This window comes from Rhinoraja longicauda, chromosome 19 (assembly GCF_053455715.1).
Source record: "Rhinoraja longicauda isolate Sanriku21f chromosome 19, sRhiLon1.1, whole genome shotgun sequence".
Classification (NCBI taxonomy): Eukaryota; Metazoa; Chordata; class Chondrichthyes; order Rajiformes; family Arhynchobatidae; genus Rhinoraja; species Rhinoraja longicauda.
This window is the reverse complement of record NC_135971.1, coordinates 8,404,978-8,418,075: the sequence shown is the minus strand read 5'-3', so window position 1 is coordinate 8,418,075 and position 13,098 is coordinate 8,404,978. Positions and strand designations below refer to the sequence as shown.

The window sequence follows — 13,098 nt, the reverse complement described above, 5'->3', positions numbered from 1 at the left end:
TGGTACTTTTAATTCCTTCGTCTAAGTCATTCATGTATATCGTAAATAGCTGGGGTCCCAGCACCGAACCTTGCGGTACCCCACTGGTCACTGCCTGCCATTCCGAAAGGGACCCATTTATCCCCACTCTTTGCTTTCTGTCTGTCAACCAATTTTCTATCCATGTCAGTACCCTACCCCCAATACCATGTGCCCTAATTTTGCCCACTTATCTCCTATGTGGGACCTTGTCGAAGGCTTTCTGAAAGTCGAGGTACACCACATCCACTGACTCTCCCTTGTCAATTTTCCCAGTTACATCCTCAAAAAATTCCAGTAGATTTGTCAAGCATGATTTCCCCTTCGTAAATCCATGCTGACTCGGAATGATCCCGTTACTGCTATCCAAATGCTCAGCAATTTCGTCTTTTATAATTGACTCCAGCATCTTCCCCACCACTGATGTCAGACTAACTGATCTATAATTACCCGTTTTCTCTCTCCCTCCTTTCTTAAAAAGTGGGATAACATTTGCTATCCTCCAATCCACAGGAACTGATCCTGAATCTATAGAACATTGAAAAATGATCTCCAATGCTTCCACTATTTCTAGAGCCACCTCCTTAAGTACCCTGGGATGCAGACCATCAGGCCCTGGGGATTTATCAGCCTTCAGTCCCATCAGTCTACCCAAAACCATTTCCTGCCTAATGTGGATTTCCTTCAGTTCCTCCATCACCCTAGGTTCTCCGGCCCCTAGAACATTTGGGAGATTGTGTGTATCTTCCTCAGTGAAGACAGATCCAAAGTAACGGTTTAACTCGTCTGCCATTTCTTTGTTCCCCATAATAAATTCCCCTGCTTCTGTCTTCAAGGGACCCACATTTGCCTTGACTATTTTTTTCCTCTTCACGTACCTAAAAAAACTTTTGCTATCCTCCTTTATATTATTGGCTAGTTTACCCTCGTACCTCATCTTTTCTCCCCGTATTGCCTTTTTAGTTAACTTTTGTTGCTCTTTAAAAGAGTCCCAATCCTCTGTCTTCCCACTCTTCTTTGCTATGTTATACTTCCTCTCCTTAATTTTTATGCTGTCCCTGACTTCCCTTGTCAGCCACAGGTGTCTCTTACTCCCCTTAGAGTCTTTCCACCTCTTTGGAATAAATTGATCCTGCAACCTCTGCATTATTCCCAGGAATACCTGCCATTGCTGTTCTACCGTCTTCCCTGCTAGGGCCTCCTTCCAGTCAATTTTGGCCAGCTCCTGCCTCATGCCTCTGTAATCCCCTTTGCTATACTGTAATACCGACACTTCCGATTTTCCCTTCTGCCTTTCCATTTGCAGAGTAAAACTTATCATGTTGTGATCACTGCCTCCTAATGGCTCTTTTACCTCTAGTCCCCTTATCAGATCAGGATCATTACACAACACTCGGGTCGGCGCTGAACGGCTCCCATTTAGTCCCTAAATACCGCGTCGGAAAAACCCCAGTCAATAGACAATAGACAATAGGTGCAGGAGGAGGCCATTCGACCTTCAAGCCAGCACCGCCATTCAATGTGATCATGGGCGATCATTCTCAATCATTACCCCATTCCTGCCTTCTCCCCATACCCCCTGACTCCGCTATCCTTAAGAGCCCTATCTAGCTCTCTCTTTAATACATTCAGACAATTGACCTCCACTGCCTTCTGAGGCGGAGGATTCAACAGATTCGCAACTCTCTGACTGAAAAAGTTTTTCCTCAACTCAGTTATAAATGGCCTACCCCTTATTCTTAAACTGGTCCCTGGTTCTGGACTCCCCCAACATTGGGAACATGTTTCCTGCCTCTAACGTGCCCAACCCCTTAATAATCTTATACGTTTCGATAACATCTCCTCTCATCCTTCTAAATTCGAGTGTATACAAGGGGGAATAAAACCAGGGGGAACGTAAATGTGGGAAGAGTGAAATAAACAGCAACTGCGTTTAGAAGTGTTGATCCGACTCTTTTTAAAACATGTTATCGGATCCCGTCAACTGACCTTTTACACAAATCTAAGGATTGATACACTCATATTTGACCCATGGCATCCCGATCTCATCAGGATCATAAATAGTTGGAAATCTTCATCGGGACACGGAAAGGTTGGACATTGAACAAATTTGACATTGCAGTTGAACTTATTAGAAGTGGAGAGAATCATAGGTGATAGAAGCAGGATTAAGCCATTCGGCCCTTCAAGTCTACTCCGCCATTCAATCATGGCTGATCTATCTCTCCCTCCGAACCCCATTCTCCCGCCTTCTCCCCATAACCCCTGACACCCGTACGAATGAAGAATCTGTCTATCTCTGCCTTAAAAATATCCATTGATTTGGCCTCCACAGCACTCTGTGGTGAAGAAATCCACAGATTCACCACCCTCTGACTCAAGATATTCCTCCTCAATTGCCCAAATGAACATCCTATAAATCTGAAGCTGTGACCTCTGTCGTAGATTCAATAGACAATAGACAATAGACAACAGGTGCAGGAGGAGGCCATTCGGCCCTTCGAACCAGCGCCGCCATTCAATGTGATCATGGCTGATCATTCTCAATCAGTACCCCGTTCCTGCCTTTTCCCCATACCCCCTGACTCCGCTGTCCTTAAGAGCTCTATCCAGCTCTCTCTTGAATGCATTCAGAGAATTGGCCTCCACTGCCTTCTGAGGCAGAGAATTCCACAGATTCACAACCCTCTGACTGAAAAAGTTTTTCCTCATCTCAGTTCTAAATGACCTACCCCTTATTCTTAAACTGTGGCCCCTTGTTCTGGACTCCCCCAACATTGGGAACATGTTTCCTGCCTCTAACGTGTCCAACCCGTTAATAATCTTAAATGTTTCGATAAGATCTCCTCTCATCCTTCTAATCCTTCGAGTAGAAACATCCTCTCCACGTCCACTCTATCCAAGCCTTTTTCACTTATCGGTAAGTTTCAGATCACCGGGCAGGTCACGGGTGCAACCCATGGGAATGTGAATAACACGAATAGGGTTTTATGTGGGCAGGAAGAACGTGGCAATGGTGAGCCTGGGAACAATTTAAGAAGGAGGTGGTAACTGCACAATTACCAATAGCGATACGATAAATCTGTATTTGTCCCCGGAGGGAAATTGGTCTGCCAATTGGTCACGACAAACAACAAGGTACACGAAAAACATGAAATTAAAATTAAAAAGAGATAGAACGAGGGTACAACGAGATCTGGGTGTCCTAGTGCATCAGTTACTGAAAGGAAGTATGCAGGTACAAGCAGGCAGTGAAGAAAGCCAATGGAATGTTGGACTTCATGTCAAGAGGAGTTGAGTATAGGAGCAAAGAGGCCCTTCTGCAGTTGTACAGGGCCCTAATGAGACCGCACCTGGAGTGCTGTGTGCAGTTTTGGGCTGCAAATTTGAGGAAGGATATTCTTGCTATTGAGGACGTGCAGCGTAGGTTTACTAGGTTAATTCCTGGAATGGCGGGACTGTCGTATGTTGAAAGACTGGAGCGACTAGCTTTGTATACACTGGAATTTAGAAGGATGAGAGGGGATCTTATTGAAACATATAAGATTATTAACGGCCATTGTTTAAGAATAAGGGGCAGGCCATTTCTTTAACAAAGCACATACATGTTACAACTCATAGTACCCAATGATACCTACATATATAAGAGAGAGAGAGAGAGAGAGAGAGAGAGAGAGAGAGAGAGAGAGAGAGAGAGAGAGAGAGAGAGAGAGAGAGAGAGAGAGAGAGAGAGAGAGAGAGAGAGAGAGAGAGAGAGAGAGAGAGAATCAGAGAGAGAGAGAGAGAGAGAGAGAGAGAGAGAGAATCAGGGAGAGAGAGAATCAGAGAGAGAGAGAATCAGAGAGAGAGAGAATCTTCCGGGCCTACGTCCGTGCGCGTGTGGCCCTAGAGAGGGAACACGCGGTGACCACGGGGACTCTGGAAGCCTTCCGTGGGCGCTGGTCACCGCGGGGGGTTGAGAGCATTGTAAATAATGAAGGCAACATTGTATTATAATGATTATTTGATGACTTGTAACCTCTGAATGTGGTTTTGATGTGATGTATCATGTGAATGTGCTGAATAAAGTCTTTGAAAATGAAAAAAAAAAAAAAAAAAAGAGAGAGAGAGAGAGAGAGAGAGAGAGAGAGAGAGAGAGAGAGAGAGAGAGCTGGAGTCAAGAAGGAAACACCTCTGGCTAATTTCTTATTAAATTCTTATTAAGGGTATCAAAACAATCCTGAATTTAAATATTTCAAGTTCTTAGTCCTAGTTTTAAAATGAATGGGTTCCAAACTTTCAAAAAGAAATCATATCTATTTCTCAGATTATAAGTTGCTTTTTCTAATGGGATACAACTGCGCATTTCTGCGTACCATCTTTCAATTCTTATTTCATTGTGGTCTTACCAAGTGACCGCTTTGCTATTGCTATTTTGTGAAATCTTTCCTGATATTTATCTAAAATTAACCTTGGTAATATTCCTTTGATTTCTCCCAATAAAAACAACCTTGAATCCAATGGTATGGTCTTATTCATCAATTGTTCCAAAAAATTTGTTATGTCTTTCCAAAAAGGAGTTACCTTCGGACATGCCCATGTGGAGTGTAAAAAAGTACCCACATCTTGGTTGCATCTAAAACAAATCTCAGATAAGTTTTGTTTTAAATTGTTAATTTTTTTCGGAGTTAAATATAATTGATGTAAAAAATTATATTGTGCTAAACTATATTTCACATTGATAGTATTTTTCATACTGTCTAAACACAATCTTTCCCAACTTTGTTCATCAATGCTAATATTCAAATCTGTTTCCCATCTTTGTCTTGATTTTTGAATTCCTATCTTTGGACTAGATTTTTGTAATAATTTATACATTGAAGATATAAATGTATTAGTTCCCTTGCCCTGAATCAAGGATTCAATTCCTTTAATTTGAAATAGAAACATTGAATTACCTAACTTTTCCCTTTAAAAAGATTGTAGTTGATAATAGAAAAAAAGACGAGTCCCTGGAATTTGATATTTATTTCTCAATTGAGAAAATGTCAAAAAATTATTTCCTTCATGGCAATCTCCTGTATGGTTAATACCCTTCTGTTCCCAGACTTGTAATATTTGACTATTCCAAGCAAACGGCAGTAATCTATTTTTTACTAATGAAGTTTTAGCTGTTAGAAAAAATCTTTTATCATTAGCTTTAACTGTTTTCAACAATGTATTAATTAAATGTTTTAGCAAAGGAGACACTTGATCCTTAACTAATAGCTTCGCTTCCCATTTATAGATAAATTCTTCTGAACATAGTTCTTTTATTTTATCCATTTCAATTTTAACCCATGATGTTTTTCCACCCTATTGATAAAAGGATGAAATAAAACTCATTTGTGCTGCCAGATAGTAATTTTTAAAATTTGGTAATTGCAATCCACTTAATTCAAATTTCCATGTTAATTTTTCCATAGACACTCTTGGCGTTTTACCTTTCCAAAGAAAATTTCTCATAATTTTATTCAATTCTTGATTTTTTTAATTTGGTAATGGTATAGGCAGTGTTTGAAATAAATACTGTATCCTCGGAAAAATATTCATCTTAATACAGTTCACTCTCCCTAGCAATGTAATTGGAAAATTCATCCATTTCTTCAGGTCCTCATCTATTTTTTTAATTAGTGGTTTATAATTTAGTTTATACAGATTATTTAACTTATTATCTACTTTAACCCCGAGGTACTTAATGCCTTCTGTTTGCCATTTAAACTGACTTTCTCTTTTACATTGATCATAATTGCCTTCAAAAAGAGGCATTATTTCAGTTTATTCTTTATTAATTTTGTATCCTGATACTTTCCCGTATTCTTCCAGTCTGAAATATAATTTTCTTAAGGATTCCAATGTTCTAGTAAGACAAATTAAAACATCATCTGCAAATAAAGTAATTTTGTGATTTTCCTGATTAACTTTAAATCCTTCAATGTCTAAATCTGATATTATTAGTTCTGCCAGAGGTTCAATAGCCAGTACAAATAAAGCTGTTGACAAGGGACATCCCTGTCTACTAGATCTTTCCAAATTAAATGATTGAGAAGATTGGCCATTTGTCACCACTTTGGCTTTAGGTTGTTTATAAAGGGCTTTTACCCAGTTAATGAAACCATGTCCCAATCCATACTTCTCTAAGACTTTAAATAAAAAATCCCATTCTAACCTGTCAAACGCCTTTTCAGCATCTAAAGCAACTGCTACACTCAATCCCTTCCTTTTCTGTGCTAAATGTAAAATACTTATAAATCTTGCTACATTATCAGATAATCTCCTTTTTTTGACTAATCCAATTTGGTCCTCTTTAACCAGCTTAGGTAAAAATTCTGCCAATCACCTTGCCAAAAGCTTAGCAACTATTTTATAATCTACATTCAACAATGATATTGGTCTATAAGAAGAAGCTTTTAAAGGGTCTTTCACTTTTTTTGGAATTACGGTTATAATTGCCATTGAGAAGGATTCTGGTAATGTAGAAGTTTTTTCCGCTTGATGTATCACTTCCATAAATACTGGCAACAACAAATCTTTAATTTTTTTATAGAACTCAGGCGGGAAACCATCTTCCTCTGGTGATTTATTACTTGGTAAAGAATGTAATACTTCCTCCACTTCTCTCAAAGTAAAGGAGGCATTTAGTCCCATCTGCTTCTCATTAGAGATTGTTGGTAATTGTATCTTGGATAAAAAGATATTTATCTTAATTTCATTCTTTTCAGATTCAGAATGATACAGATTAGTGTAGAATTGCTTAAATACCTCATTGATTTCTCTAGGTTTATAAGTAATAATGTTTTGATCTGTTCTAATTGAATTTATTGTTCTTAATATTTGTTCTTCTTTCAGTTGCCATGCCAATACCTTGTGCGCTCTTTCTCCTAATTCATAATACCTTTGTTTAGTTCGTAATATTAGTTTTTCTGTTCTGTAAGTATGTAAAGTATTGTATTGAAATTTTTTATTTGCAAGTTGTATTTTTTTCGTATCTGAAATAAGGGGCAGGCCATTTCGAGCGGAGATGAGGAAAAACTTTTTCAGTCAGAGAGTTGTGAATCTGTAGAATTCTCTGCCTCAGATGGCAGTGGAGGCTAATTCTCTGAATGCTTTCAAGAGAGAGCTAGATAGAGCTCTGAAGGCTAGCGGAGTCAGTGGGTATGGGGAGAAGGCAGGAACGGGGTACTGATTGAGAATGATCAGCCATGATCACATTGAATGGTGGTGCTGGCTCGAAGGGCCGAACGGCCTACTCTTGCGACCTATTGTCTATTGTCTAAAAAAAGTAGACTATTCCCCTGGACTGAGGATTCTAAAACTAGAGTCCAGCGGTCGCCCCTCCTCTTCCCAACACCGGGTCTCCCACCGTGCCTCACGCCGCTCCCCTACGCTGGGCCCACCATCGTCTACCCCTCCCCCTCTCACGCTCATCGGCTGCTGTGCACGGGTCGATCGCGATCCTCCCTTCCCTCCGCCGCCGAGGCTCAGGTTTCTAACGTGCCTACTCAATAGAAAATGGACAATAGACAATAGGTGCAGGAATAGGCCATTCGGCCCTTCGAGCCAGCACCGCCATTCAATGTGATCATGGCTGATCATTCTCAATCAGTACCCCGTTCCTGCCTTCTCCCCATAACCCCTGACTCTGCTATCCTTAAGAGTTCTATCTCGCTCTCTCTTGAATGCATTCAGAGAATTGGCCTCCACTGCCTTCTGAGGCAGAGAATTCCACAGATTTACAACTCTCTGACTGAAAACGTTTTTCCTCATCGCCGTTCTAAATGGCCTACCCCTTATTCTTAACCTGTGGCCCCTAGTTCTGGACTCCCCCAACATTGGGAACGTGTTTCCTGCCTCTAACGTGTCCAATCCCTTAATAATCTTATATGTTTCGATAAGATCCCCTCTCATCCTTCTATATTCCAGTGTTTGCAAACATGGTCGCTCCAGTCTTTCAACATACGACAGTCCCGCCATTCCGGGAATTAACCTAGTAAACCTACGCTGCACGCCCTCAACAACAAGAATATCCTTCCTCAATTTTGGAGACCAAAACTGCACACAGTACTCCAGGTGCGGTCTCACTAGGGTCCTGTACAACTGCAGAAGGACCTTTTTGCTCCTATAATCTTGAGGCGGAGTGCTGTTCCTCGAGAACGCATGGAAACGATCATTGTCCGTGGGATTCGGAGAGTTCTCGGAGTTTAACTTGACGAAGTAGAAACAAGGAACCGCAACATGCTGGAGAACTCGGCGGCCAGGTAGCATCCCTGAAGAACATGGATTTTCGAGGTTTCCGGACGGGATGTTTCTTGGGATAAAACATGGGTAGATGACGTTTCGGGTGCGGGTCCATCTCCAGATCGAAGATGGGTCCCAGCCCGAAACATCACCGATACGTTTTCCAGAGATGGTGCCTGACCCGCCGAGTTACTCCAGCACGTTGTGTAATTCTGTGAATCTGTGCGGCTTGTCGTCAAGCTCTCAAACACCCGTTTAAACTAATCCCAATTTAGCTCGCCCCGTGTTCCGCTAAATCCCTTCAATCGTTACCAAAGAACAGAAGCAACTCTATTTTTTAGTGCGGCTAAACAGGAGTATCGAGGAGAGGTCCGCGAGGTTAGAGCGAGAACGTGCAAACTCCACACAGCGAGCACTAGTTGTATCTGTGCGACAGCAGGTCATTTTAGCTGTACCACAATAGTGCCCGCATGCGATGGAAAACTAAAGGGCAGACAACGGGAATGTCACAGTCACCCCCGGTGATGCTGCCTGACCTGCTGAGTTACTCCAGCATTTTGTGAATAAATACCCAGCTAACAATGGCCTGTTTCCGTTAACACCCTAACTTTTTTTTGCATATTTTTCATTCATGTGTTCTACATCTCTCTGCATCCTCGTCTATATCTATCGTTTCTCTTTCCCCTAACGCTCACTCTGAAGAAGGGTCTCGACCAGAAACGTCGCCCATTCCTTTTCTCCAGAGGTGCTGTCAGACCCGTTGAGTTACTCCAGCTTTTAGTGTCTAGCTTCGATTTAAACCAGTATCTGCAGTTCCTTCCTACACATGTAGATTACACCGAGAGAGTGTGGAATGCCACATTTCACCGGTGTTCGCACGTTACCATTTAACAGTCGCTCTAAATTTATATTACACCATCGTTTCCCATCCACGTATGGCACCATTTTGGCCTTGCCGCCTATGTTCTGCTTTACACTGTCCCAGGTCCATATCTCTGGTATGTATATACACTTTCAAGAACGAACGGCCCCTCCCTCCTGTGAGATTAGTTGCAGGTTTGCTCGGACAACTTCACAATGAACCCTTGCAGTTTAATGTGGATAAATGTGAGCTTATCCACTTTGGTGGTAAGAATAGGAAGACAGATTATTATCTGAATGGTGTCAAGTTTGGAAAAGGGGACGTACAATGAGATCTGGGTGTCCGAGTGCATCAGTCACTGAAAGGAAGCATGCAGGTACAGCAGGCAGTGAAGAAAGTCAATGGCATGTTGGCCATCATAACAAGGGGAGTTGAGTATAGGAGCAACGAGGCCTTTCTGCAGTTGTTCATTGCCCTAATGAGAACGCACCTGGAGTGCTGTGTGCAGTTTTGGTCTCCAAATTTGAGGAGAGATATTCTTGCTATTGAGGGTGTGCAGCTTAGGTTCACTAGGTTAATTCCCAGAATTCTGGGACTGTCGTATGTTGAAAGATAGGAGCGAATTGACTTGTATAAACTGGAATTTAGAAGGATGAGAGGGGATCTTATTGAAATATATAAGATTATTAAGGGATTGGACATGTTGGAGTCCAGAACCAGGGGCCACAGTTTAAGACTAAAGGGTAGGCCATTTAGAACGGAGATCAGGAAAACATTTTTCAGTCAGAGAGTTGTAAATCTGTGGAATTCTCTGTCTCAGAAGGCAGTGGAGGCCAATTCTCTGGATGCATTCAAGAGAGAGCTAGATAGAGCTCTTAAGGATAGTGGAGTCAGGGGATACGGGGAGAAGGCAGGAACGGGGTACGGTTTGAGAATGATCAGCCATGATCACATTGAAAGTTGGTGCTGGCTCAAAGGGCTGAATGGCCTCCTGCCGCGTCTATTGCAGTCAATTAACATTCATTATACGAAGTGGGAGGGTGGGGAGTGGTAACGCAATACTGCAGGAATCCAGCCGCACCCAAAAGCAAATAGACTTCGAACCGGAAATTGCCGGGAATTAAAATGGCTTCGAAAGACCAGGTCGAGAGTTGGTCCAAGGAGGTAGTTTGTCCCATCTGCCTGGATTTCTTCACCGACCCGGTTACACTGGAGTGCGGCCACAACTTCTGCCACTCCTGTATCATACAGAGTTGGGGCAGGAAGGAGAGAATCTCCTGCCCGGAATGTAGAGAGGAGTTTACAGACCGCAGCCTCAGGGTAAATCGGGCCTTGGCGAGACTGTCTGAAAAAGCTCGAGCACTGAACCTGAATACAGAAGAGAAGGGAAGTAAACTTTTCTGCGAGGAACATCAGGAAGAAATGAAGCTGTTTTGCGAAAATGACAAGAAACTGATCTGTCTGGTTTGTCGAGATGCGCTGGAACACAGAAACCACAGCTTCAAGCCGATTAAAGAAGCTGTTGACATCTACAAGGTCAATGCAAACAGACTTGTATCTTTATTTACCTGGTTGATTCTTTGTTGTCTAACGCCTTTATTCTTTGATCCTAGGCTCGGGTAAAAACGGCCATAGATTCTGTCACAAAAAATAAATCTGATATCGAAGAAATAAAACAACAACAACTACGAAAGATTTCCAAAGTTCGGGTGAGGCCTTTCTTTTTTTTTAATGCTTATTTTTTTAATTTTTAATTTAATTAATTACAGTGCATATAACATCAACAGTAAACCCCATCCCTCCCCTTCCCTACATCATCATGAAAACAAACAAACAAAAACAAACAAATAAATAAATAAAAATAAATTAAAAAAAAACATAACTACAATGTGACAAAAAAAGGCAAAAGCACAAAAACATGAGGCAAGGTAATTTTCACAAGTCAAATACTTCAGTATTTTCACTGGTGGATTCAAAGAAGGTACAAAAGCATGTGGCATTGAGGGGATAGTTTTACTTGTCCTTAATATGCTGCAGCACTGGGTTCCAAATGTTGAAGAACTTTTGTGGGTTGCCAGACAATTCATATCTCAACCTCTCTACGTGTAAGATGCCCATTAATTCTCTTAACCAAGTCTCAAACTGAGGAGTAGAGTCTGATTTCCATAGTTTCAAAATACATCTGTTGGCAATTACCATACCATAAACCAAGATTGTGCGAGCATTATGGTCTAGCTTCTCAAGCGTTGTGGAATACCTGAATAGAGCAGTTTCAGGGTCCAGAGTTAAAGTGACGTTTAAAACAGTAGAGTACCATTGAAATAAAAGACACCAAAAGTTGTGAAGTTTTGGACAAGTCCAAAAGTGGTGAGCGAGTGTACCCTCAGCGGTCTTGCATCTATTACACAAAGGTGAGAGATCAGGAAAGATTTTATGCACCTTAACCTTAGAGTAGTGTAATCTGTGTATAACCTTGAATTGAATCAGTTGTAGCCCAGAATTAATAGAACAGGATTTTATACTTTTCAGTACTACCTTCCAGACATCGTCATCAATTTCAATGTTAAGGTCTTCTTCCCAGGTTTGTTTTATTTTTAAAGTAGATTTATCTAGTTTGTTTGAAAAGATACCTACAAAAGATGAGATTAGGTTCTTTGCTTCCGGGGGAACCAGCAAAACTTTGGACAATGAATCGTCTTCGGGCAGGGACTCAAAAAGCGAATTGTTTTGTCGAACATAATTTCTCAGCTGTAAGTACCTGAAGAATTGAGTTTTGGGCAATGAGAACTTGGATTGCAGCTGATCAAATGATGCAAAGTGTCTATTTATGTAAAGATCTTTTATTGTAACTATCCCTTTACAGCTCCATTCTCTGAACGCTGTGTCTGTAAATGATGGGGGGAAAGCGTGGTTATGCCAGATTGGGGCGTGCATTGATGTGAGGCCATTCTATCTGGAATTTGTATGCAGCGTTGCTCATTTTAATGTGTAGTGGACATGCTGGATCAATTGACTGCTGAAATGAGGTGCGAAGGAAGGAACTGCAGATGCTGGTTTAAACCGAAGATAGGCACAAAAAGCTGGAGTAACTCAGCGGGACTGGTAGCATCTCTGGAGAGAATGAATGGGTGATGTTTCGGGACGAGACCCTTAGAAACATAGAAAATAGGTGCAGGAATAGGCCATTCGGCCCTTCGAGCCTGCACCGCCATTCAATATGATCATGGCTGATCATCCAGCTCAGTAACCTGTACCTGCCTTCTCTCCATACCCCCTGATCCCTTTAGCCACAAGGGCCACATCTAACTCCCTCTTAAATATAGCCAATGAACTGGCCTCAACTACCTTCTGTGGCAGAGAATTCCACAGACTCACCACTCTCTGTGTGAAGAAATGTTTTCTCATCTTGGTCCTAAAAGACTTCCCCCTTATCCTTAAGCTGTGACCCCTGGTTCTGGACTTCCCCAACATCGGGAACAATCTTCCCGCATCTAGCCTCTCCAACCCCTTAAGAATTTTATATGTTTCAATAAGATCCCCCCTCAGTCTTCTAAATTCCAGCGAGTATAAGCCTAGTCTATCCAGTCTTTCTTCATATGAAAGTCCTGCCATCCCAGGGATGAATCTAGTGAACCTTCTCTGTACTCCCTCTAAGGCTAGAATGTCTTTCCTCAGATTAGGAGACCAAAACTGTACACAATACTCCAGGTGCGGTCTCACCAAGGCCCTGTACAACTGCAGCAGAACCTCCCTGCTCCTATACTCAAATCCTCTTGCTATGAATGCTAACATACCATTCGCTTTCTTCACTGCCTGCTGCACCTGCACGCTTGCTTTCAATGACTGGTGCACCATGACACCCAGGTCACGTTGCATCTCCCCTTTTCCTAATTGGCCACCATTCAGGTAACACTCTGCTTTCCTGTTCTTGCCGCCAAAGTTGATAACCTCACATTTATCCA

The 13,098-nt window shown here is 41.8% G+C and overlaps 1 protein-coding gene across 1 annotated transcript in view; it reads left to right on the top strand.

The window, feature by feature from the left end:
• Positions 1-13,098, top strand: part of LOC144602619 (uncharacterized) — a 56,665-nt gene that overhangs the window by 23,336 nt on the left and 20,231 nt on the right. Inside the window, exons 7-9 of the mRNA XM_078415749.1 lie at positions 3,019-3,034; positions 10,232-10,672; positions 10,750-10,845. Of these exons, the coding sequence (XP_078271875.1) occupies positions 3,019-3,034; positions 10,232-10,672; positions 10,750-10,845 (553 nt within the window). The remainder of the gene's footprint in view (positions 1-3,018; positions 3,035-10,231; positions 10,673-10,749; positions 10,846-13,098) is intronic.